Consider the following 22,709-nt stretch of genomic DNA (forward strand, 5'->3'; position numbering starts at 1 on the left):
ATAGAACACGTAGAAGACGAGATATGCACAAATCGTACGAAAATAGTTGTGAGCCTGGTGAGGTAAATTTAAAACAGTAATTGATAGGATCTTTGCAAGAATAATTCCAGTTTAGGATATAGCAATGAAAGGAAACCCAGTGTCTCATCCAGCCGCAATCTCTCCGCAGAAGGGGTGACTTATCCATCCGGCTAGAGGCTAGCTGGGACTCTAGGATGTAGCCCAGACACTGGGGCAAGGTGCCACATCATTAATAGAGTCACCTGTGACTCAAGCGCCTCTCTGCCAGTCCGGTGCACGCCCCACTGCGCAGGAACATCCATCCAGAGGCGCCGCTGGTTCGTCCTCGCCACTAGCTAGCGAGCGCCTCCTACCGGCCGCCTGCCTCTACGCCATCCAGCCCCGTTCCCTCTACCCCAGCGCAGCGCGCATGTCCCTCCCTCTTCGCCCCGCCCACCCGCGGCAGTCAGGCTTCTCGCGACATCCGGCTAGCGGCTGCCGGGATCTCGCGATAAAGGCCTATTGTCTCGCGCGAGCGAGCCTCCAGACGGCTTTCGGACTGCTGTGGCCGGGGAAGAGGAGTTGCATGTGTCGCTTCGGCGGGCGGGAGCGGAGGCGGCGGGGGCCGTGCGACCGGCTGGGTAACGAGCGCTCGCGCCTCTGCGGCTCCCCAGGAGCCGGTGGAGCGTGTGGGGCAGCCGGGGCGCTGCTGGAGGAAGGGGGCCGGGCCGAGCGTCTGTCTCCACGCCCGCCCACATGGGGGGTCTCCCCATAGCGCCAGCCCTGCCAAGCGCTGCCGGCCCCTTTGGTCCTTCGTCCCAGCGTTGTCTCCCGAGGCCTGACTCGGTCTCTCTCCCTTGGTACCCTGCTGTCGCCTCACCCTACACTCTGGTCACCTCGAGTGACTCGCCCCTGTCGTGCAGACGCTCCGTAGCCGTCCCTACAGTTTGCATCCCTCCCGTATTGTGAGCCTCGGAGCTGCCCTGTCCGTGTTGAAGTCACCCACCCCTCCTGTACCCCCCAGCCGCTTCTCCTTTTTCTCTGGTGTCCCTTTTGCCCTCGCCCCAAAACTCAGCCTTCGTTGGCTCTTTTACTCCTGCTTTCCCTGTAAATCCGTGGAACCCGTAGATGAGCTCACAACTGGTCATATTTTGCCACTCCAACTAAACGTGTGTCCTTTCTGATAGAATCGAAACAGCTTCGGGGGGCTGGGGTACATAGTGAAAGCTAAGGACTGCACCCATATGCTGCTTTTTGGGTGGTCGAGCTCCAAAATAGTGAAGTTGTGTCGTTTTGCTTACAGGTTTGTGAGATGGCCACTGACGTTTCTGAATCCAGTGGGGCTGATTGCAAAGGCGATACGAGGAACAGTGCCAAGTTAGATTCGGAATACCCTCTTCGAGTCCTTTATTGTGGAGGCAAGTGTTGGAAGGAAAAAGAAATGACTTTTGCTCACTTTTTATGCCTAATGTGGTAGTTTCACTTTTGGTCTTGTTAGTTCTGTCTACTTATGGTTTGGTGGGTTCTTAAGGAGGGAGCCTAGTGAGGACGCATAGGTTAACTTCTTGTCCTGTGTCATTTGGGTCTCGCTTTCTGACTTAGAGGAGTTTACAGTCCAATTGGAATAGAGAAAGGCAAGTGGATTATCCCAGCCAGATGTTGGATGCATATTGCTTTGTTATGGAGAGCTTGTAAAATACGTGAAGTATGGAAGTGAGAAAGGACATCCTAAAGAAAGTTGGGAAGAAAAGGAAGGCCTGGAGATGTTGCTTAGCAGCAGAACACTTGTCTAGAAAGTTCAGAGCCTCAAATCCCAGTACTGGGGTGAGGAAGGATTAATCTTGATGGCTGACTAGAATCTTGAGGGCTTTTTTTTTTTTTTTAACTTTAATTTATTTGTGTTTGTGTGCATTTGTGTCATGATCCATGTGTGAATGTTGGGGGCTACCATGCAGATCGTGGGGGTTGAACTCAGGTGCCTTTACTCCATGAGCTCTGAGAGCAACTTTGGATTGTTACAGTACAGGAAGGGTGATGGTTAAGGAGTAGAGCAGATGAGGCTGGCAGGCTGTGCAGTAGACAGTCTATGGACAGTTAGGTTTTGTGTGTAGCTGTGGCTGTGCCTGCATATGATGCCAGAGGTCAAAGTTGGGTCACACTCCACGGTGGGTGTTTTTTGAACAAGCACTAGGGATCCTCCGCCTCCCCAGTGTTTCGATTGTAGTCCTGTGTTTGTGTTTGCTTTTACGTGGATGCTGAGGTTGCTGGGGATTCCGACTCAGTCTTTAGGCTTATGTACTGTGGCAAGTACTTTATTGAATGAGACTAAGGCATCTCCCCAGTCCAGACTCCGTTTTAATGACAGGGTTTCTCTGTGTAGCCTTGGCTGTCCTGGAACTTACTCTGTATGACAGGCTGACCTCACAGAGATCCGCCTGCTTCTTGACTCCTGGGTGCTGGCATTAAAGGTGTGTGCCACCACTGCCCAGTTTAGAGTTTTTAACAAAACAAAGTTGGAGTTTAGTAACAAACAGGTTTGCCCCCCCCCATCACCAAGGAAAGCCTAAGACAGTTTATCTCCAGTCATCACCCACTTGTTCTTTTTATTATTTATTTATTTATATATTTTTATTTATTTATTTATTTATTTCTGAGACAGAGTCTCACTTTGTAGCCTTGGCTAGCCTGGAACTTAGAGATCTACCTGCCTCCGCCCAGAGTGCTGGGATTAAAGGTAACTACTTTTTTAAAAAATGGGTTTCTGTATGTGCCTGAGTGTGTGTATGCATGCCACAAATGTGCAGGAACCCACAGAGGGGAAGGGCTTTGGATCTCTTGGAACTGGAGTCACAGGTGGTTCTGAGCCACCACATGAGTGCAGGGAATCAAACCCGAGTCTTCTGTGGGAGCAGTAAGCTTTTTTAACCACTGAGATATCTCTCCAGCCCCAACTTTTTTTTTTTTTATGAGCTTAATTAATTTTATTGTAGAGAAACTGTGGTAACCATGGTTGAATACTGTGTCATGTGCATGGAGATTCTGGTCTGAGTTTTCACAAGATAGTCTGTAAGTTCCTGATAGGGAGATTTTAATGGAACACAGTCTTTTTCCAGAGGGTCAGGTAGCTGTAGGCCTTGGAGATGGTATCAGAGGTGACTTTGGTGAAGTTGCCCAGGTAGCTCTACAGACCCTGACTGAAATACAGTGGTCATCATCAGTATTGGCCATTGGTACCAGCTTCTTGGACATAGAAGCCAAGACAATGTCAATGCCCCTGTTGGTGGAGATGAAATACACCAGTACAAAGCTGTAGCAAGCAGCCTGTCACTTTGTATGGAGTGTGCGGTTCTTATGCCTTCAGTAACCTTTCTACATGGGTGGTAGACAGCTTGGCTCCTTGAATGGCAGTGGTGCCCGTGGAGCATGTCACCTCTAGATTGGTGTGACTGATGCAGTCCTCAGTGTCAGATGCCTTGAATAGGATCTGCTGGTCGCTGTGAGTGTGCTTCTACCTCAGCACAGTCTTCAGAACCCTTAGCCTTATGGGATGTCTCCAGGAGAAAGTCAATATCCTGATTCCTCAAGGGCCTGGAGATTGATCTCCTCTAGAGACTTGCTCTTGTCCTTGACCAGGTAGCTCAGCTTGGTGATAGGGATCCACTTTCTGCCTTTGGTCTTCACTCTCTGAGTAAAAAACACCTGTGGGCTCAGCCCTGGCCCTCATCATGACTCTGGAGACTGCTGCCAAAGCCTCCAAGGAAGTTACTGTGGCCTCCCAAGCCTGGGCCCCAGAGCCTCTGGGGCCTCCACTTCAGCAGCGTCATCTCTCCTTTGGTGTGTTCCCAGGGAAGATGTAACAGTTTTAGTATAAATCCTAAGCAAGGGCTTTAAGGGAGGTAGTAGGAGGTGCTTAGCAAAAGGAGAGCACACAGCCAAGACATGTTTGCTGGCTTCCTGAGAGGGGGCCGACAGGTGGCTCAGTGGGTAAGCATGCTTTCTGTAAGTCCTGACCTCTAAAGTTGATGTGAAGGTACACATGTAATCCTTGCACTCATGCAGGCTAGTCAGGAGGATCTGTAAATTCCAGGCCAGCTTGTGCTGCGTAGAACCTCTCTTAAAACTTGAACGGAAGGTATGGGACAGAGGGGAAAAAAGGAAGAAATTACATAGAGTTAATTGTGTTTTGTTATAATGTTGGTTGTCAGAATTATTGGCCAGCGTGTGCTTTCTAACTTAAATACTTCCTACGAATATGGCCCCAGGCAAGATACTTGATTTCTGTAAGATTTGGAGATTTGTGTCTTAATATGTGTTAAGAGGAGAAAAAAGATGATGTATTAAGGCAGATGAGTGCATATCTAATCCCAGTGCTCAGGAGACAGAAGCAAACTGTCCTAGTCTACATAGCAAGAACGTGATAAATAAAGACCAAGCAGGGCATGGTGATTCAGACCTATAGCTTAGGAGATGGAGAAAGGAACGTTGTGGCAAGATTGAGGCCAGCTTGGGCTACAAATAGAAGCTACAGAGTAAGTAAGACTGTATCTGGGTGGTGGCATACAACTTTAATCCCAGCAGTCAGGAGACAGAAGCAGGTGGATCTCTGAGTTCAGGACAGCCAAGCTACACAGAAACCCTGTCTCAAACAAACAAACCAAAAATGCTAGTCATGGCACATATCACCTATCACACAGGCAGAGGCAAGAGGGTCACCAGAACTTCAAGGCCATCCTGATTTACATGAGTTCCAAGCCAGCCAGGGCTACATAGTGAGACCCTGTTAAGGGCCAGATAGAACTATCATTTGTTGTACCCATTTCACAAAAATTATTATTATTATTATTATTATTATTTGGTTTTTCGAGGCAGGGTTTCTCTGTGGCTTTGGAGGCTGTCCTGGAACTAGCTCTTGTAGACCAGGCTGGTCTCGAACTCACAGAGATCCGCCTGCCTCTGCCTCCTGAGTGCTGGGATTAAAGGCATGCACCACCAACGCCCGGCCATTTCACAAAATTTAAGATTCTTTTTTGTTGTTTTTGTTTTTCTAGGCAGAGTTTCTCTGTATAACAGCTCTGGCTGTCCTTCAGCTCATTTTGTAGATCAGGTTGGCCTCAAACTCAGAGATCCATCTGCCTCTACCTCCCAATTGCTGGGATTAAAGGTGTGTGCCATCACCGACCATCAAGATTCCTTGTTTTACGTATTATTAGATTAGGTTGCATTAAGAAAAAAAGATGGCAGTTAGGGCATGTAGACTGACATATACTATTATTATAGTGCATAGCCTTATAAAGATATAAACAAAGAATCAGTGAGAGATATAAAATAGGAAAACTATGCCGCTGAATATATATTGAGATAGGGTTTCACTTTGTAGCCTTAGCTGACCTGGAGTGAGTGTGCTATGTAGATAGACAAGGGTGATGAATGCATAGAGATTCTGCCTCTGGCTTCTAAGTGCTGGGACTAAAGGTGTACATCACCATACCTGGCTTATGTTGCTTTAAAAAAATTTTTTTTTGAGACAGGGTTTCTCTTAAGTAATAGCCCTTGCTGTACTGGAACTCGGCTGTCCTAGAATCGCCAGGCCAACTTTATTTAAAAAAATTTTTTTTAAAGATTTACTTGTATTTTTAATTTTTTTTTTAATGTATTGATAGAGGATTTGTCTACATGTATGTCTGAACCACTTGCCTGCCTGGTGCCCACAGAGGCCAGGAGAGGGCATTGTACCCTTTGGAACAGGGGTTACAGATGGTTATGAGCCATCATAATCAGTTCTGGGAATTGAAACATGTCCTCTGGAAGAAGAGTCAGTTTTCTAAACCTTAATCCCTGAGCCATCTCTAGCCTGTGAATTTTATTTTTGATTATGTATGTATATTTGTGTCTATCGAGTGGTGTCCACAGGTTGGTGTATATGCTCTTAACCATTATACTATCTTTTAAGCCCATTTGTGTCACCTTAAAAAAGGATATTATATATAGCCTGGTAGTGGTGGCGCACACCTTTGATTCCAGCACCCAGGAGGCAGAGGCAGGTGGATCTCTGTGAGTTCAAGGACAGCCTGGCCTACAGAGTGAGTTCCAGGACAGCCAGGGTTACACAGAGAAACCCAGTCTAAAAAAAAAAAAAAAAAACTACAAAAAAATGTGTTGTTTTGTTGTTGTTGCTGTTTGTGGTAGGGTTTACTATGTAACTTAGTCTGACCAGAATTTACAATGTACACTAGGCTGGCCTCTGCTTCCCAACTTTTGGGACTAAAGACCACCCCCTGCTAGGTCTAAAAAAACAAAAGTCACCTGTCTTTGAACTTGCTATGTAGAGGAGGATGACCTTGAGTTTCTGATCATCCTGTTGTGTACCACTGGGCCCAGTGTATGGGGTGTCAGGGATTGAGCCCTGGTTTCATGAGTTAGAGAAGCAATAAACTGATCTACAGACTGGGCGTTGGTGGCACACGCTTTTAATCCCAGCACTCGGGAGGCAGAGGCAGGTGGATCTCTGTGAGTTTGAGACCAGCTTGGTCTACAAGAGCTAGTTCCAGGACAGCCTCCAAAGCCACAGAGAAACCCTGTCTCAAAAAGCCAAAAAAAAAAAAAAAGAACTGACCTACAATCCTAGACCCCCATGTGTGTCACTTGTATGGTGGCTTTTGAAGGGTGACACTATTCCATCTGTCCCACTGGTCAACAGTTGTTTTTAATTGTATTTTGTCTGTGTGAGAGTAGTGCTCAGATCAGAGGACAGCTTTTGAGAGTTAATTCTCCCTCTGTTGAGGATTCCAGTAATTGCCATTAGGTAATCAGACGTAGCCTGACTACAATGTCTTTACCTGCAGTAGTCTAGTCCCTAATCTGAGAAAAATTAACTTTCTTCAGGGCCCCCTACTTTTGTGCTGGTATTACAGATACTAAGGGAAGGTGTGCTTTACCCCCCCCCCCCAGTTAAAAATCTTTATGTATAAGGAACACTTGGGAGTAGTGGACTCAGTTGTAAAAGCCTGATGGCCTGAGTTCAATCCTTGGAACCCACGTGGTAGGAGAGACTCATTTAGGAAATAGAAAACAGAGTTAAATAATATTAATACAACCGTAAATTAGGAGTTGAGGAAGGGGAGGGGTCTTTGTGAAGAGTGAAGTAAGAGGTGACGAGGAAATGGACCCTGTTTGAAGCCTTAGGTGATAGGTATTACATGATTGGTGTCCTGTGAAACATTTTTTGTTGATTGCTTGTGTGAGTCAAAGGTAAGATGTGTTTTCTGTCACCCCAGGCTTAGTAAACCAGGTGTGTAAGGCAGAGGCTACCAAAAGGTGCGTTTAGAGTCCAGCCTTGGAATGTTATGATGGTGGGCTTCATTAGCCAGCTTGGTAAGAAAGTGCAATGGCATTCTTAATAGGGCCCGTGCCATAGTGAATCAGTGACTGATAAAGTACATGAGGAGAACATGCTGGGCTAGATTGTGGGGAGACTCTGCCTGTTTTCTACATGTAACTTAGGCTGAGTGGCCTTTGGTGAGTTCGTGAGGAGGGAGTACACAGGTATAATTGGTAGCAGAGACAAGAGACACAATTCTGGGACAGTTAGTCACAGTGCGGTGGAAGGGGAGAGGTTCTTCCCTTTGTAGATTGGGGGAGACTACACATAGGCAAGCACAGCTGGTAGAAATTTGAAGGGGGGTTGTATTCGCCAGGCCGAAGGGCAGTAAGAGAGGTAGAAAACGGTGGGGAATGTAGATTTGCAGGTTTTGCGTGTACTTGTTAATGAGAATCTTAGAAGTAGAATTGGGTAATTGAAAGCAGTTGGGTCTGGACCAGATTTTTGGGTCTTGTTTTATACTTGCTGTAGGTCACGGAGGCAAAGAGGCTATGTGAGAATGCTGCTGGCAGCAGGATAAAAGGTGGAGGAAGAAAAGCTTAGTGACAAGCCTATGGTATGATTTAGTCAGAATTAAAAGAGGGTTTAGAGTAGTTTATACAGTTTATACTAGTTTAGATTAGTTTATACAGTTCTTCATGTTGTGGTAACCCCAGAACCATAAAATTATTTTTATTGCTGCTTCGTAACTGTGATTTTGCTACTGTTAGGAATTGTAATGTAAATATCTGTGTTTTCCAATGGTGACCCCCAGATTGAGAACCACTGGTTTAGAAGCATGACATAGTGAAAAGTGTTATGCACCCGAAGTCCCAACTGCTCAGGTTATTGAGGCCTGATTGGAGTTCCAGCTTAGCCTGGGCAGTAGTGTTCTGTGACCCTGTCTCTGTCTTTTCGTCTCTTTCCCTATTTTTATTTATGAGTCTGTGTGTGTTTGTGTCACATTGTGGGTGCCTACAGATGCCAGAAGAGGGTGTCAGATCTGGAGCTAGAGTTACAGATTGTTGTGAGCCACTGATAGAGGTGCTGGGAGCCAAACTCCCATCTTTGGAAGAGCAGCAGGTATGCTACCCTGCTAAGCCACCTCTTCAGCCCCTGGGTTAGAAGGGACTAGTCTCATCTCTAAACTAGAGAATTAGCAGGGATGCAGAGAACAGCTTGAATTATTTAGAAAACATGTGTTAGGTTTCTGCTCTGTGCCAGTTTCACTCAAATAAATGAGTAAGATATAATTGTCCCGAGGAAACTCGTCTTCAGAAAGACAAACACTTTACAGATGAGTTATAAAATACAAAGGGTTTGATGTTACGTCAACTGACAATTGCCTTTAGATTCAAAGTTTCAGAGAACTGTACTGAATAATCGTGTACCTTTTACCTCAGAAATCTCTGCAGGGTAGTATTTGAAAAGTGAGTAGTACTCCCAAATATGAAGGCAGACAAGGTGGTGTGCACCTGTAATCTCAGCACCCAAGAGGCCAAGGCAGCAGTATCATGAAGTTTGAAGCCAGTATGTGCTTCCTGGATGATACCAATATTCTTGGGGTGTTAAGAGAGAGAAAACGCTCAAGTAGAATGTTTGAAAAGTAGAATGAGGACACATAATTGTCTTTAAAAAGAGAAAGAAATGAAAAACTAAGGGGAACAATTGAAGTACTCTGTCAGATAGAAAGTATGAAGTTCTGGGCAGTGGTGGCCCGTGCCTTTAATCCCAGCACTCGGGAGGCAGAGGCAGGCAGATCTCTGTGAGTTCGAGACCAGCCTGGTCTACAAGAGCTAGCTCCAAAGCCACGGAGAAACCCTGTCTCGAACCCTCTCCCCCCCAAAAAAGAAAGAAAGTATGAGGCTCCTGTGTTGTCATGGTGTTAACATTTCATGTCTTTTTTTCTCTCCATTTCTCTAGTCTGTTCATTACCAACAGAGGTAAGTCCTACTTGTTAGGTTTTTTTTTTTTGTTCTCTCTTTTTTTTCTGCATGTGAGATCATTCTTGATTTTAGAGTTAGTCTAAGAGCTTCTATTTTTCATCTCTGTCAGTTCATAGTGTTTTGACCTTTTATAGAGAACTTTGAATCAGAATACATATAGGTTGTGTGTGTGTGTGTGTGTGTGTGTGTGAGTGAGGGGGGGAGGGGGTTCCACAGTGCACTTGTAGAGGTCAAAGGACAACTTGCAGGGGTCAGTTCTCTCCTACTATGGTTCCTAGAATCAAACTCAAGTTTTCAGGCATGGTGGCTAGCACATGGACTCACTGAGCCATCTTGCTGGCCCTGGATCAATACTTTTTTTATCTTATAAATTAGAGTACATGTACTCTCTCATCTTATAGGCCTTTTTTTTTTTTTTTTTTTTTTTTTTTAATAAAATAGGGTTTTAGCCAGGTGTGATAGTGCATGTCTTTAATCCCAGCACTCAGAGGCAGGCAGGCAGATCTCTTGACTTCAGCCTGGTCTACAGAGTGATTTCTAGGACAGCCAGGGCTACATGGAGAAACCCTTTTCGAATAACCAAAAAATCAGCCGGGGGTGGTTATGCACACTTTTAAACCCAGCATTTGGGAGGCAGAGGTATCTCTGAGTTCCAGGACATCAAAGAGTACACAGAAAAACCCTGTCTCAAAAAAAAAAAAAAAAAAAAAAAAAATGAATGTAGGCTCTTACAATGTTGCCCAGATTAGCTTTGAACTCAGTTGTGCTTGAACGGTCCTCTTTCCTTATCCTCCTGAGTAGCTCTGATTATAGATGTCTTTTTTTCTTAAAAATATTTATGTATGTATTTTTATTCATGTCTGTGTGCCTACATGAGTTGTGTGTGTTGAATGCATTCAGTGCCCTCTGGTCAAGAAGGCATTGAATCCCCTGGAACTGGAGTTGTGCGTAGATGTGATCAAAATGTGGGTGCTAGTACCTAAATTTGGGTCCTCTTAACCAGTGAGCATCTCTCCAGCCCCATGTGTGCATCTTTTTTGTTCTTGGCTGTGTGGTTTAGATTTTTGTATGGAATTTATGAGTAGTCAAATGGTGGAAGCCAAAACATACATGCCTGAGCCAGAAGAAAGATGAGTAGACATTGAGCGTAAGATTTTCCTTCAGTCAAGCCCCATGGACAAGTCAGGAAAATAACGAGGGCCCTTTGAGGCCAGTGATTCCTCTCCCTCCCTCTTTTTCCTTAGACTAGGTGGTCTCACTGTGTGGTTTATGACCTTGACCTCACAGTCCATGGCCTGATCCTCTTGAGTGAGTGAGTGCTGGGATTACAGGCTTATGCCCCTGCCTGGCTGTTATGTTTCTTCTAATGACCCTTTTGTTTGATGAAGTAAACAGCTGCTCTGAGGAGGTCCTGATTTGAGTTGCCCCCTCCCCCCAAACTCTGTCTCTGTCTCCCCAGTGCTGGGATTAAAGGCGTGCACCATCATGCCCAGCGAGTTTTCATTTCTTAAGGGACATTTCCTGCCTGAATTACAGATTTTCTGGTGATGACTCAGGCAAGACTGAGCATGGTGACCTGTTAGATTTAGAGACTTCCCTGGCCCCACAGAGAGAGAGAGAGAGAGAGAGAGAGAGAGAGAGAGAGAGAGAGAGAAAGAGAGAGAGAGAGAGTGTGTGTGTGTGTGTGTGTGTAATTAATCATTCTTTATGTATCAAGTATATGGGAATGTTTTAATTATATTGGTTGAAATGCATGATTTCTTACTCAATTTGTTCTTTTCCTTCCAGTACTGTGAATATATGCCTGATGTTGCTAAATGTAGACAATGGCTAGAGAAGAATTTTCCAAATGAGTTTGCAAAACTGACTGTAGGTATGGACTTTTTCCTTTTTTTAAAATTGTATTGACGAAATCCAGACGGTGGTGCATACTTTTAATCCCAGCACTCAGGAGGCAGAGGCAGGAGGATCTCTATGAGTTCAAGGCCAGCCTGGTCTACAGAGCGAGTTCCAGGACAGGCTCCCAGGACAGGCTCCAAAGCAATACAGAGAAACCCTGTCTTGAAAAACCAAAACAAAAAAACTCTTGTCTTTGGTAAGGCCTTTAGAATTATAATAGCTACTTACTTAGTTACTCTTTGTTGCAAACGAACACTTAAGGCTGGTCTTGTAATTAGTTCCTGCATTTTGGCCCTGAGCATGATCTGCCTAGACATGATTATGACTTGGAGAGGGACGCAGGAGGAGAAGCTCGTTTCATCCAGGACCAGATGTTAACAAGGTCAATGTGTTAAGATTCTAAACTTACGGCGGGACATGCCTTTAATCCTAGCAGTTGGGGGACAGAGGCAGGCAGATCTCAGTGAGTTTTCGGTCAGCCTGTACTACAAGGGCAGTTAGGACTATTACACAGAGAAACACTGTCTCAAAAAAACCTTAAAAAAAAAAGTTCTAAACTGACAATGAAATATGCAGGATTGACTGGGGCAGTTTCACTTACTAGAGGAAGAGAACAGATAAAATCATCTAAGGAATCCTTGGTAGACTCTCTCATAGGTGTCCATGAGACTGATGATTTTGCTGTATCATTGTTTACCTTAAGATGTATTCAGTGGAGGAGGCTATTTATCAGGTTTAAGAGTTCAAGGAGTTACCTGGTTATGGTGGTGCACACCTTAAACCTTCGCTCTCCGGAGGCAGAAGCAGGCGGATCCCTGAGTTTGAAGACAGTCAGGGCTACACAGAGAAACCCTGCCTCCAAAAACCAAAACAAAGAAAAGCCAGTTTAAGCTTATAATTCAGGCTTTGAGTTTCTGTTCTTGTAACCTCATGGGGAGCATTAGGATACAAGGTTAATGAGGAAGAAATTTTGGCATCATGGTTAACATAAGTTTTTGGTTTAATAAGACGCATAATTTTGTAGCTGGACTGTGTACCAGAAACATTAGAATACTGTAGGTCTATTGGCAGTGTCTTACCAGCAAGAAATACTATTGTCAGTGGTCCTCAAAAGAAATCTTAAGACAAGCCCCCCAAAATGATTGCCTAGGGTTTTTTGAGCAGGTTTCTTTTCCGTCAGTTAAAAGATAGGGAAAATCTGGGAGTGTGGAAACACATCAGTAGAAACACAGAAAAAAGACCTCTGCAGAGCAGAGTGAGGAGCGGGAAAGCCAAAGAATTCAGGCCTTGTGCTTCTGATCCTCCTGCCTTTACCTCAGTGCTGGAATAAGGTGGGAACATAACCCAGGGCTCATTCACCCAGGCAACTCTCTTTAGCCTGAACCATATCCTCAGCAGGTAACTTTTTTACTATTAGTATAAAATGATGTTCATGCTCTTGTGTTTTATTTTTCTATCCAGAAAATTCACCCAAACCAGAAACTGGAGTTAGTGAAAGTCAAGGAACACTAGGGGAGGAGGAGGAAAAGAAAAAACAAAAGAGAGGTAAGACCTAACCCACTTCTTTTATACAAACATACCTCCCCTGTTGTAGAGGATGGGTGGAGTGATGAGAACTTCTTTTTGCCTGTTAACTGTGAGCTAGCCATACTGGCTTATGCTTGTAATCTTAATATTGAGAGATGCGGGCCAGAGAACTGCTGGGAATTTAAGGCCAGCCTGAGCTATGTGATGAGACTCTTGTTCTCAAAACACAGAAGCCAGCCAGTCCTGGTGGTGAGCAGCACCTTTCATTTAATCCCACACTTGGGAATCAGAGTTCCAGTACAGCCAGGGTATGTAGAGAGACCCTGTCTCAAAAGGAAAAACAAAACATACTCAAAATATATGCATGTTTGCCCTATGTGCATTCAAAACATAACCAGCCTCTTGAAGGTTCCTTTCTGTTGAAGTGGAATGAGCTGTTATTTACACTTAACTCTCCTCTCTAAAATAGTTTTTTTTTTTTTTTTTTATGTTTTTGGTTTTTTGTTGTTTTGTTTTTTGAGACAGGGTTTTTTCTGTGTAACTTCTGGCTGTCCTGAAGCTCACTAATGTAGACCAGGCTGGCCTCCAACTCACAGAGATCTGCCTGCTTCTGCCTCCCAAGTGCTGGGGCTAAAGGCGTATGCCACCAACGCCTAGTTGTTTCAGGGTTTCTTAGTATTATTATATTCTTTCACTTTTTTGACAATTATATAACTTAGTCTGGTTTGGAATTCCTAGGCTAGCATCAAGCTCTCAATCTTGTCAACTTTATGTCATGATCTGGGAGGGGCTCTTGAGACCTTATCTATCCCTGATCTGGGGAAGGGGTGGCTCATGAGAGACATTCTCTTCAGTGGTATAGCGACTGGTAAGGTGCCCCTGGCCCATGCTCTTGTAAGCCACCCTAGTGAAACTCATTGGAACACACACACACGCACACGCACACGCACACGCACGCACGCACGCGCAGAGGAGAGAGAGAGGGAGGGAGGGAGAGAGGGGGACAAAAGAAAAGAGGTAATGGAGGTGTGAATGTGATCAAAATATATTACATGGGTTTTGGCAAGATGGCTCACAGGGTGAAGGCATTTGTCATCAAACCTGACAACTGCAAGGCATTTGTCATCAAACCTGACAACTGCTTTATAGACCAGGCTGGCCTTGAACTCACAGAGATCCACCTGCCTCTGCCTCCCAAGTGCTGGGATTAAAGGCGTGCGCCACCAACGCCTGGCAGCTTATAATTTTTTTTAAGATTTATTTTTATTTTATATGTGTGGGTGTTTTGCCTCTATGTGTGTGCACCATGTGCATGCATTGCCCATGGAATATAGACAATAGGGGTTAAATCTCTGGAACTAGAATTACAGGCGGTTGTTAGCAGTCAAGTGGGTACTGGGAACCAAACTTGGGGAGTGAAAAACTGAGATAAAAACCTGAAGAACCTAAGGAAAGCATAGTGATTAGCCTACATTCTCTCCACGAAATTCCTCCCAAGTCTCTTCCTGCTGTTTCTAGCCGTCCTGCAAAGTCCTCCAAGAACTTTATGGCTAATTCTAGTTGACTCTGTCCTAGATTCAGGGTTGCTTTATTGGCACAAGGGGATTCCTGTGCAACAGACTTGAACTTAAGATTTTCTTCCCTCATTTTTCTGAGTGCTGGCACTACAGGCCTGTACTACCATGTCTGGTTTAATACCCCTACTACCACTGTTTAATAGATTGTGAGTTCCTGGAAGATGGAAACTGTGTCTTGCTTATCTTTGCATCCTCAGTCCTTAGTGCAGGCCTGGGGAACATAGTAAGTACTAATTGATAAATGTTTATTGAGTAAGTAGCCTGTGTGATGTAAATTAGAAAAGGAACTTGAAAACAAAGTGAAAGACCCATGTTGTATGTTTTACAATTGTGAAAAAGGAAGCAATTGATGTGAGCTCTTTCTTAATGAAGGTGGAAGAGGTCAAATAAAACAGAAGAAGAAGACAGTACCACAGAAGGTCACGATAGCCAAAATTCCCAGAGCAAAGAAGAAGTATGTGACAAGAGTATGTGGCCTTGCAACTTTTGGTGAGTTGAGGTTTTAGTTTGTTTGTTCATAGCCCTGGAATATCTAAGCTTAGAAGTATAAACTGGAGTCTCTCTTTGTATGAAATACCATAGTTCTTCTATTTGCTTATTTTGTGAGTTAGGGAAGCTGCATCCCTTCTTCCATCTATCTGTTTATGCCAAGAATATACTAAAAAGAGGAGACTTGGCCTTTCTGTTTTTATTTATTATGTGTATGGGTGTTTCACCTGCATGTGTGTCTGTGCACCATTTGTCCACAGAGGCCAGAAGAGGGTGTCAGATTCCCTGGGACTAGAGTTACAGATAGTTGTGAGCCACTATGTGGTTGCTGGGAGTTGGACCCAGAGCCTCTCCAAGAACAGCTAGTGCTCTTAAGAACGGAGCCACCTATTTTTCTGGCTCCTGTTCTGGATTTTTTTTTTTTTTTTTTTTTTCTTTTTTGGTTTTTTGAGACAGGGTTTCTCTGTGTAGCTTTGGAGCCTATCCTGGCACTCAGGCTGTAGACCAGGCTGGCCTCGAACTCAGAGATCCTCCTGCCTCTGCCTCCTGAGTGCTGGGATTAAAGTCGTGCACCACCAACGCCCAGCTCTTCTTCTTCAATAAGGTCTTGCTCTATAGCCCAGCCTAGCCTGGAACTTGCTGTGTAGTTCAGGCAGTCCACCCACCTTATTTTCTAGGTGTTGAGATTACAGGCATGGTCCATGTTCAGCACAAGATTTTCTTTTCTTTTTTTCTTTCTGTTGTCGTTTTGTTTTCCTGAAGGCAGGTTTGCCTTTAATTTCAGTATTCAGGAGGCAGAAACAGGCATGAGTAGTTCATGGTCAGCCAGGGCTACTTATAGTGAACCGTTGCATTAAGGGGGAAAAAAGACTTGATGGGGCTTGTGTATCTCAAGCTGCCTTTGCTAGTAATGAAGGCTGAGGATGACCTTGAGCTTCTGACCCTCCTGCTTCCACCTCCCAGTCCTGGCTCATAGGAGTGCACCACCTGTCTAGTTTATGTGGTCCACTGTGGAGAGTGAAGTCAGGGCCTCCTGGGTGCCAGTCAAGGCCTTTTCGTACTCAGCTGATTCTCAGCCCTTGGTTTTGTGTTCCTAACTACAGTTTTGAGTTACCATTTAAAGTCTTTTGTAGCCCAGCTCTTAAGGGATTGCTGCTTGAACATATCTGTACAGAATGAAGAGTGCTAGGTAGGACTTAAAACCAACTAAGGCTGCTCCTGTGTCTCTAGCAGTCTTTTTTGAGAGAGGTTTGAAAAATAGCCCAACTCTGGGAATGCCCATAGATAGAGGTGAGGGAAGGTGGGTAGTGGCATGAAGTTTTGTTCAAAGTCCTTCAGTTGCTGGAGGATGACTGAATAGTAGAGGCTGTGGTGAAAATGTAAACCAAGGTCTTTGTGTGACAATAAAAAATGTATACAGATTGAAAAATGCATCACTAAACTGCATTTTAATATTAAGATTTAACCTTTTGAGGTGTCACATACCTATAATCCTGACACTTGGGAGGAAATATCTTAGGGTTTCTATTGCTGTGAAGAGACACTATGACCACAGCGTTACAGTTTCAGAGGTTTAGTTCATTACAGTCATAATTAGAAGCATGGCAGCGTGGAGGCTGCCAGTTCTATATCTTGATTCACAGGCAGCCAGAGACTGTAGCACACTGGGCATAGCTTGAGCATATAAGACCTCAAAGCCCACCTCCACCTCGACACACTTCCTCTAACAAGGCCACACCTTCTACTAGTGCCTCTCCCCATGGGCTAAGCATTCAAACACATGAGTCTATGGGGGCCATTCCAATTCAAACCACCACTGAAACTAAGACAAGAGGAATTCAGGTTCAAGGCCAGCGGGGCTCCTGTAGTAACTCCTGTCTCAAGCAAAAAAACAAAACAAATACTGAGGTATAAAGGTTTGGTTCTCTGTTGTCAGTTTTTCTGTTATAAAGAGCTTAAGCGTGGATGAATATTATGTTGGAAGGAAGTAATATAGTAATATGTTCCTGAATTCATTTGGTTTCTCCCCCCCTTCTTTTCTTTTTCATCCCCCCCCCCCTTATATATAGCTCTGGCTGTTCTGAAACTCACTCTGTAGACCAGGCTGGCCTGTAATTCATGTGTGATGTAGTAGTGGGGAGGATGCTGTTTTATGTACTGAGACTGTATGACCTTGAAAATGTATGTTAAGAGTTCTTCCTGTAATAGTTCTCGGCATTGTTCTGTGGGGAAAAAATCATTAACACCGTTTGTTAAATATAGGTGAAATTTCAAAATGAAGAAATATTTTTGTTGTACAATTCCAAGTATGATCTTGCCCTTTCTTTTTCTAAAAATCAAACCAAAACAGAAATAGATCTCAAAGAAGCACAAAGATTTTTTGCTCAGAAATTCTCCTGCGGTGCGTCAGTGACGGGGGAGGATGAGATCATCATTCAGGGAGACTTCACAGATGACATCATCGATGTCATCCAGGAGAAGTGGCCAGAGGTAGGTGCACAGGACACACGCACCCAGGAAACAAGTTTTGAAAGCAAGTTAAATTTTTGCCACAATTCATGAACTTCTTTTACCTGTCCTACAGGTGGATGATGACAGCATTGAAGACCTTGGAGAAGTGAAGAAGTGACTCTGGAGTCCTGTGTTTCTGAGCTGACCTGAGAGTTGACATGGCCAACAGAGGAGAGGCCTTTCAGAAATATATACATATGTATATATGTGTATATATATATCCTACAGTAAAGCTGTAGACTCCTCATCCTTGGCGTTCATTGTTCTGTACAAGGCTGCTTGGTTGGTTTGTTTGCTTTTTGTTTGTTTTGTTTTTTTATTGCCAAAGTCTGATACACAAGAGAGAGAGACTGTCATGCTTATGCATGAATCTGAATTTAGTCAAATAAAACATTTTGGTCATTTGGTACTGATTTTTTTTTTTTTTTCCTTTTTTTAACTTTTTATTTTAGAGAAACACTAGATATTCCCACCCACTTGGTGCTGTCAGTAGATCCAGGGCCGGTGCTTGCTGAGCAAGCACTGCCATTGCGCTAGACTCTTGCCACCAAAACCTTCTCTTCTTTTTTGGGGAAGTGTTTCTGTTGGTTATCTTACTGGGATAAAGCTGAGCAACATTTCAAAAGAATTTTTTTCTCATTTTCTTACCAGAAGTGTGTGTCCTTGGTTGGTGAGACTCTAATGGGGTTTCGGCTGGGTTAGTTCTTTTATTAACACAAAGTCCACTTGGTTGATAAAACGAACAACACAGAGTGGGTAGGTTTGCTCAAGTACTTGATAAAGTGCATTAAAAGCCTTAAAACCATGTGCACTGTGACGCAGTAAGCCCCTTCATATACAACTCCTGGATGAGGTGCCATTTATAATGTCACTAATGATGCTAGCGCACGTAAGTAATGCAAACAGTTAAAGAAACGGTGGAGTATCTTGTGGTAGTACACTGTATATTTGAGAAAGCTTTTCTAAGATTGTTAGAAACTTGCCCAGTAATGTCGATTAGGGTCAGACCATAAATTTTTTTTAGACCTTCATTCTTACTGTTACGAGTGGAGGAATGCTCAGAGAGGCTGGGAATTCTTGTTCTAGCTATGTACCCTGTGGGTAAAATTCTAACCAATTAAAAACAGCATGCATCTGTTCTCAGTCTATAGTTTTAGAAGTAGCAATTAAACAAGTATACGAAGAGACAGATCATCTTAATGAATGCTTTGGGTGAAATTAAACCTTGAAAAATCAGGTGTTACATGTGAAAAGACTTTTATTTTTTAAATTGCTACAGGTGTGGGACTATATGTATGTAGCTGAGCAGTACAAGTGCCTGCTTAGCATGCACAAGGCCTTTGCATTCAACCCATAGTGTCACAAGCAAAAGTTGTATAGATACCTTTAAGAATTTAGAATCCATGAAATCATGAATACAAATACATTCTTTCTTGAATGAAAGGGTGTTTTTCTTTTTTTTTTTTATTTATGTGCATTAATGTTTTGCCTGCTTGTATATCTGTATGAGGGTGTCGGGTACCCCAAAACTGGAGTTACAGTTGTAAGCTCATGTGGGTGCTGGGAATTTAACCCAGGTTCTCTGGAAGAACAGCCGGTGCTCTTAACTGCTGAGCCATCTCTCCAGTCCTGAAAGAGCTTAGAAAAGTCTTAGAAAAAAAAAATATGTAATAAAGATGTAAGGTTAAGGTTGGGTGGCAGTGGCACGAGCCTAAAAATCCTAGCACTCAGGAAGCAGAAAGCACTCTGAGTCTGAGGCTACCCTGGTCTACAAAGCTAGTAGCAAGACGGCTAGAGCTGTTACACAGAGAAACCCTGTCTTGAAAAAAAAGCAAAAAAGATGAAAGGTTAAAAGTGAAATTCTTTACTAACTGGATTTTGCCATGTAGGAATACTTGGCAAAGCAAATGCTCAGGTTGTGGCTATTTTGTTCTGTTGCTATTTTTCTTGGTGCTCTTAAGATCTTCATATATGTGCACATGATGTTCATGGGAAAGGCTCTTTAATATCCACAGCTCTTTTGTTTTTTGAGACAGGGTTTTTCTGTGTCTTTGGAGCCTGTCCTGGCACTCACTCTGTAGACCAGGTTGGCTTTGAACTCACAGAGATCCGCCTGCCTCTGCCTCCTGAGTGCTGGGATTAAAAGCATGCGCCACCAATGCCTGGCCCAGAGTCCTAACTTCCAAAAAAGGAAATATGCCCCATGGGTACAGTGCCCACAGAGGCCACAAGAACCTGTAGGGGCCCATGGAGCTGTGGTTACACGTGGTTGTGAACTGTGCATTTGCATGCTGAGAATGAAACTTGGGTCCTCTGCTAGAGGAGCAAGCACTCTTGACCACTGAACCATCCATCTTTCCAGCCCCACAGTTCTTGAAAAATGCATTTCTGTCCTTATATAGCTATCAGCAGATGGATGTTACTGCCAGAAAAGGATTAAGATGCCACTATTGATAAAATGAATGTTTTACTTTGACTTGAAATTGAATGTACCCCACAGTTGAAAGATTGACTTCAATCTAATTGTCACAATCTGGGTATTTTCTTTTTAATTTGTTGCATTTTTATTTGGTGTGTAGGCATGTAATAAAGCGTTTGCTTCACAATAACGATGATAGGAATTTGATCCCCAGCACACATGTAACTTTTAATTTGTTCACTTATTATTTGGGGTGTGTGAGTGTGTTCATGTGCAGAGAGATGAGAGAACAACTTTGAATTATCTCCGTCCACTGTGGGCCCCTAAGCCCACCTTCAGGTGGTCAGGCCTGGGTGGAAATCGCTTTGAGGGTCCAGGGCCATACATGTGTCACACCCATGTGTAATCCCAGCTGGGAAGCAGGCGGAGGATGGCTGGCCAGCCTGCCTGGTGAAAGGCCTTCCCGTGGAGGAGACTCTGGGTGTCTCCCCTCTGCACAGGTGCAGGGGAGCACACACGTAAGAATAATGAGACCGGGGTCTCCGACCGTGCCTCCTCTGCCTCAGGACCCAGCAACAATACAGAAAACGTTGACATGAAACGTCACGGGTCTCAGCACCATTAAGAGCACATAGATGATTGATGGATAGATCCTTCTGTCTTGAATGATCCTTGAGCGATTATTCTCCCGGACTCGTGAGAGCCAGGCTCTCTCTGTTCTTCAAACAGGGAGGGAAACCAGAAAGCGGGTGGACCAGGGCCACTGAGGCCAGGAGACGACTTTTTAATTCACTTTGTCTTTCGCGCCGGAACCCTTCTCTGGGGTGCTTTATGTGGGAACCTTCCTGCATGGGAAGCACATTCGTTTTCTCAAGCTCGGAGCACCGCCGCAAGTCTCGCGAGACCTGGAGCGTCCACCTGCGCGACCTCCGCGCGTCCGGACGGTTTGGGTGCGTATGCGTGGCCGCAAGGGCGCGTCGTCCCGGGCTGCGGGCTCGCCCGCGCCGCTGAGGCTCGGCGCCTATGGCGTTTCTGAGGTGACGCGCTGCTGGCACAGCCTCTCTGTGGGGGCGCGGGCATCGCCCATGAACCCTTCGGCAAACTTCTTTCTCCGGCGCCAGGTGAGCGCCGCTGCCCCGGGAGACGGTGCAGAGGGAACTGAGCGGCCGTTTCCTCAGCCCAACAAAACCTAGGACCGAGCGACGAAGCGCGAGCACCAGGGCATTGCTGTTGAACGTTGACAGGGACATTGCCCTCCCTCGTTTACTTAACAGTAGCCTGGCGAGTGGACGGACTTTCTTACAGCCTCACTTTGGCAGTCTTGAGAGTGAATTGGCCCAAGGTTTGCATTTATGTATCAGTCTAGGATGACGTGGACATTTTTTGTATGTGTGGCTTATTGCCTGTTTTCCTCCCCTGAGCTCCATGCCCCTTGTCTGTCATTTCTATAGACTGGAATTCAAGTATTGTGACTTGGAATTCCAAGTTCTTTTGTGTGTGTGTATCTAGTTAATAGTCAGAAACCGTAAATCATTATTAGTTATAAGTCTTTTTCAAAATGTCATAATCATATACGAGACTCTCCGATAAACTTGTACTGCCCTTCCCACCCTGTATAGGTCATGCTGGCATCACCCTCACCACCTCTGCCTCCTGAGTCCTGAGATATAGGTGTGAGCCACCATATCCCAGCTTTAGTTATTGTCTTTGAGTTAGAACTCTTGGGACTAGGTTTAGCTTAGTGGTAGAGTTGCCTAGAATGCACGAGGCAAGTTCCATTCCCACGTTTCATACACAAAATCGACATAATTCGGCACCTTATGCTTCACTGTACAACTTAATAGTAGCTCAGTAGGTAAAGGTTCATTAAACCAAGCCTAATGATTTGTGTTGGATCCCTGAAACTCATATGGTAAAAGAGAACCAACTTCTGAACGTTGTCCTCTGACCTACACATACACACACACATAAATTAAGCCAGGTATGGTGGTGCACACCTTCGATGCCAGAAAGTGCTTTCGAAGTAATGGCATACTGATTGCTGTGAGTTCAAGGCCAGCCAGGGCTTCATAAGAAGGCCCTGCCTAATTGTAATTAATAATAACAATAACAGCTAATGTTGAGGGATTACTATCTTCGAGGCACTTCGGGCCAGCCGGGCAATGGTGGCACACGCCTTTGATCCCAGCACTCGGCAAGCAAAGGCAGAAGAATCTCTGTGAGTTGGAGGCCAGCCTGGTCTATAGATTGAGTGCCAGGATAGGTTTCCAAAACTACACAGAGAAACCCTGTCTTGAAAAACTAAAATAATAATAATAATAACAATAATAAAGCCACAGGCCTGTAATCCCAAATCCCAGCTACTTTGGAAGCTGGCAAGTTCAAGGCCATGGAATGAGCCTAAGGGGAGGACACTTCAGTAAGGTATTTTTTCAAAGCTGTGGCAACTGGAGAGAGAGTTCAGCAATTGGTTAGGAGCATTGGCTGCTCTTCCAAAAAACCTAGGTTTGATTCCCAGCGCCTATGTGGCAGCTCATTTCCTACAGATCTGATAACCACTTCTGACCTCCACAGGCACCAAGCATGGAAATGGTACACAGATGCCGCAAAAACACTCATACACAAAATTAATGATAAAAAATACCGTGGATATTGCTCAGTGATAGAGCACTTGCCTAAGCATGTGCAAGTCCCTTAAAAAGGGTACAGGTGGGCTGGAGCGATGGCTCAGAGGTTAGGAGCACTGAATGCTCTTCCAGAGGTCCCAGCAACCACATGGTGGCTCACAACTATCCGCTATGAAATCTGGCGCCCTCTTCTGGTGTGGAGATATACATGGAAGCAGAATGTTGTATACATAATAAATAAATAAATAAATAAATTCTTAAAAAATTAGAGTACAGGTGTTACTATTTTGCAGGTAAAGAAACTAAGGCTGAGAGATACTAAGTAATTTTAAAATTATATAACCACTAAGTGCCCAA

At 44.4% G+C, this 22,709-nt stretch overlaps 2 protein-coding genes across 4 annotated transcripts in view; both read left to right on the plus strand.

Annotated features, from left to right (window-relative positions):
- The first annotated feature begins 490 nt into the window (after positions 1-490).
- Denr (density regulated re-initiation and release factor) lies at positions 491-17,713 on the plus strand. 3 transcript variants are annotated; one of them, XM_027413958.2, is made up of 8 exons: positions 491-641; positions 1,304-1,418; positions 9,281-9,300; positions 11,092-11,176; positions 12,664-12,747; positions 14,679-14,795; positions 17,146-17,285; positions 17,380-17,713. In XM_027413958.2, the coding sequence occupies exons 2-8, from the start codon at positions 1,313-1,315 to the stop codon at positions 17,422-17,424; spliced, it is 597 nt and encodes a 198-aa protein (XP_027269759.1). In that variant the 5' UTR covers positions 491-641; positions 1,304-1,312; the 3' UTR covers positions 17,425-17,713. The 3 variants fall into 3 exon arrangements, with proteins under 3 accessions (XP_027269759.1, XP_035299213.1, XP_027269760.1); XM_035443322.1 differs by lacking the exon at positions 491-641 and adding an exon at positions 841-860; XM_027413959.2 differs by lacking the exon at positions 491-641 and adding an exon at positions 947-965.
- Positions 17,714-17,865: 152 nt separating this feature from the next.
- Positions 17,866-22,709, plus strand: part of Ccdc62 (coiled-coil domain containing 62) — a 43,676-nt gene continuing 38,832 nt past the window's right edge. Inside the window, exon 1 of the mRNA XM_035443321.1 lies at positions 17,866-20,846. Coding sequence (XP_035299212.1) covers positions 20,682-20,846 — 165 coding nt within the window. The 5' untranslated portion in view covers positions 17,866-20,681. The remainder of the gene's footprint in view (positions 20,847-22,709) is intronic.

Source organism: Cricetulus griseus, chromosome 4 (genome assembly GCF_003668045.3).
Source record: "Cricetulus griseus strain 17A/GY chromosome 4, alternate assembly CriGri-PICRH-1.0, whole genome shotgun sequence".
In the NCBI taxonomy this organism is placed as follows: Eukaryota; Metazoa; Chordata; class Mammalia; order Rodentia; family Cricetidae; genus Cricetulus; species Cricetulus griseus.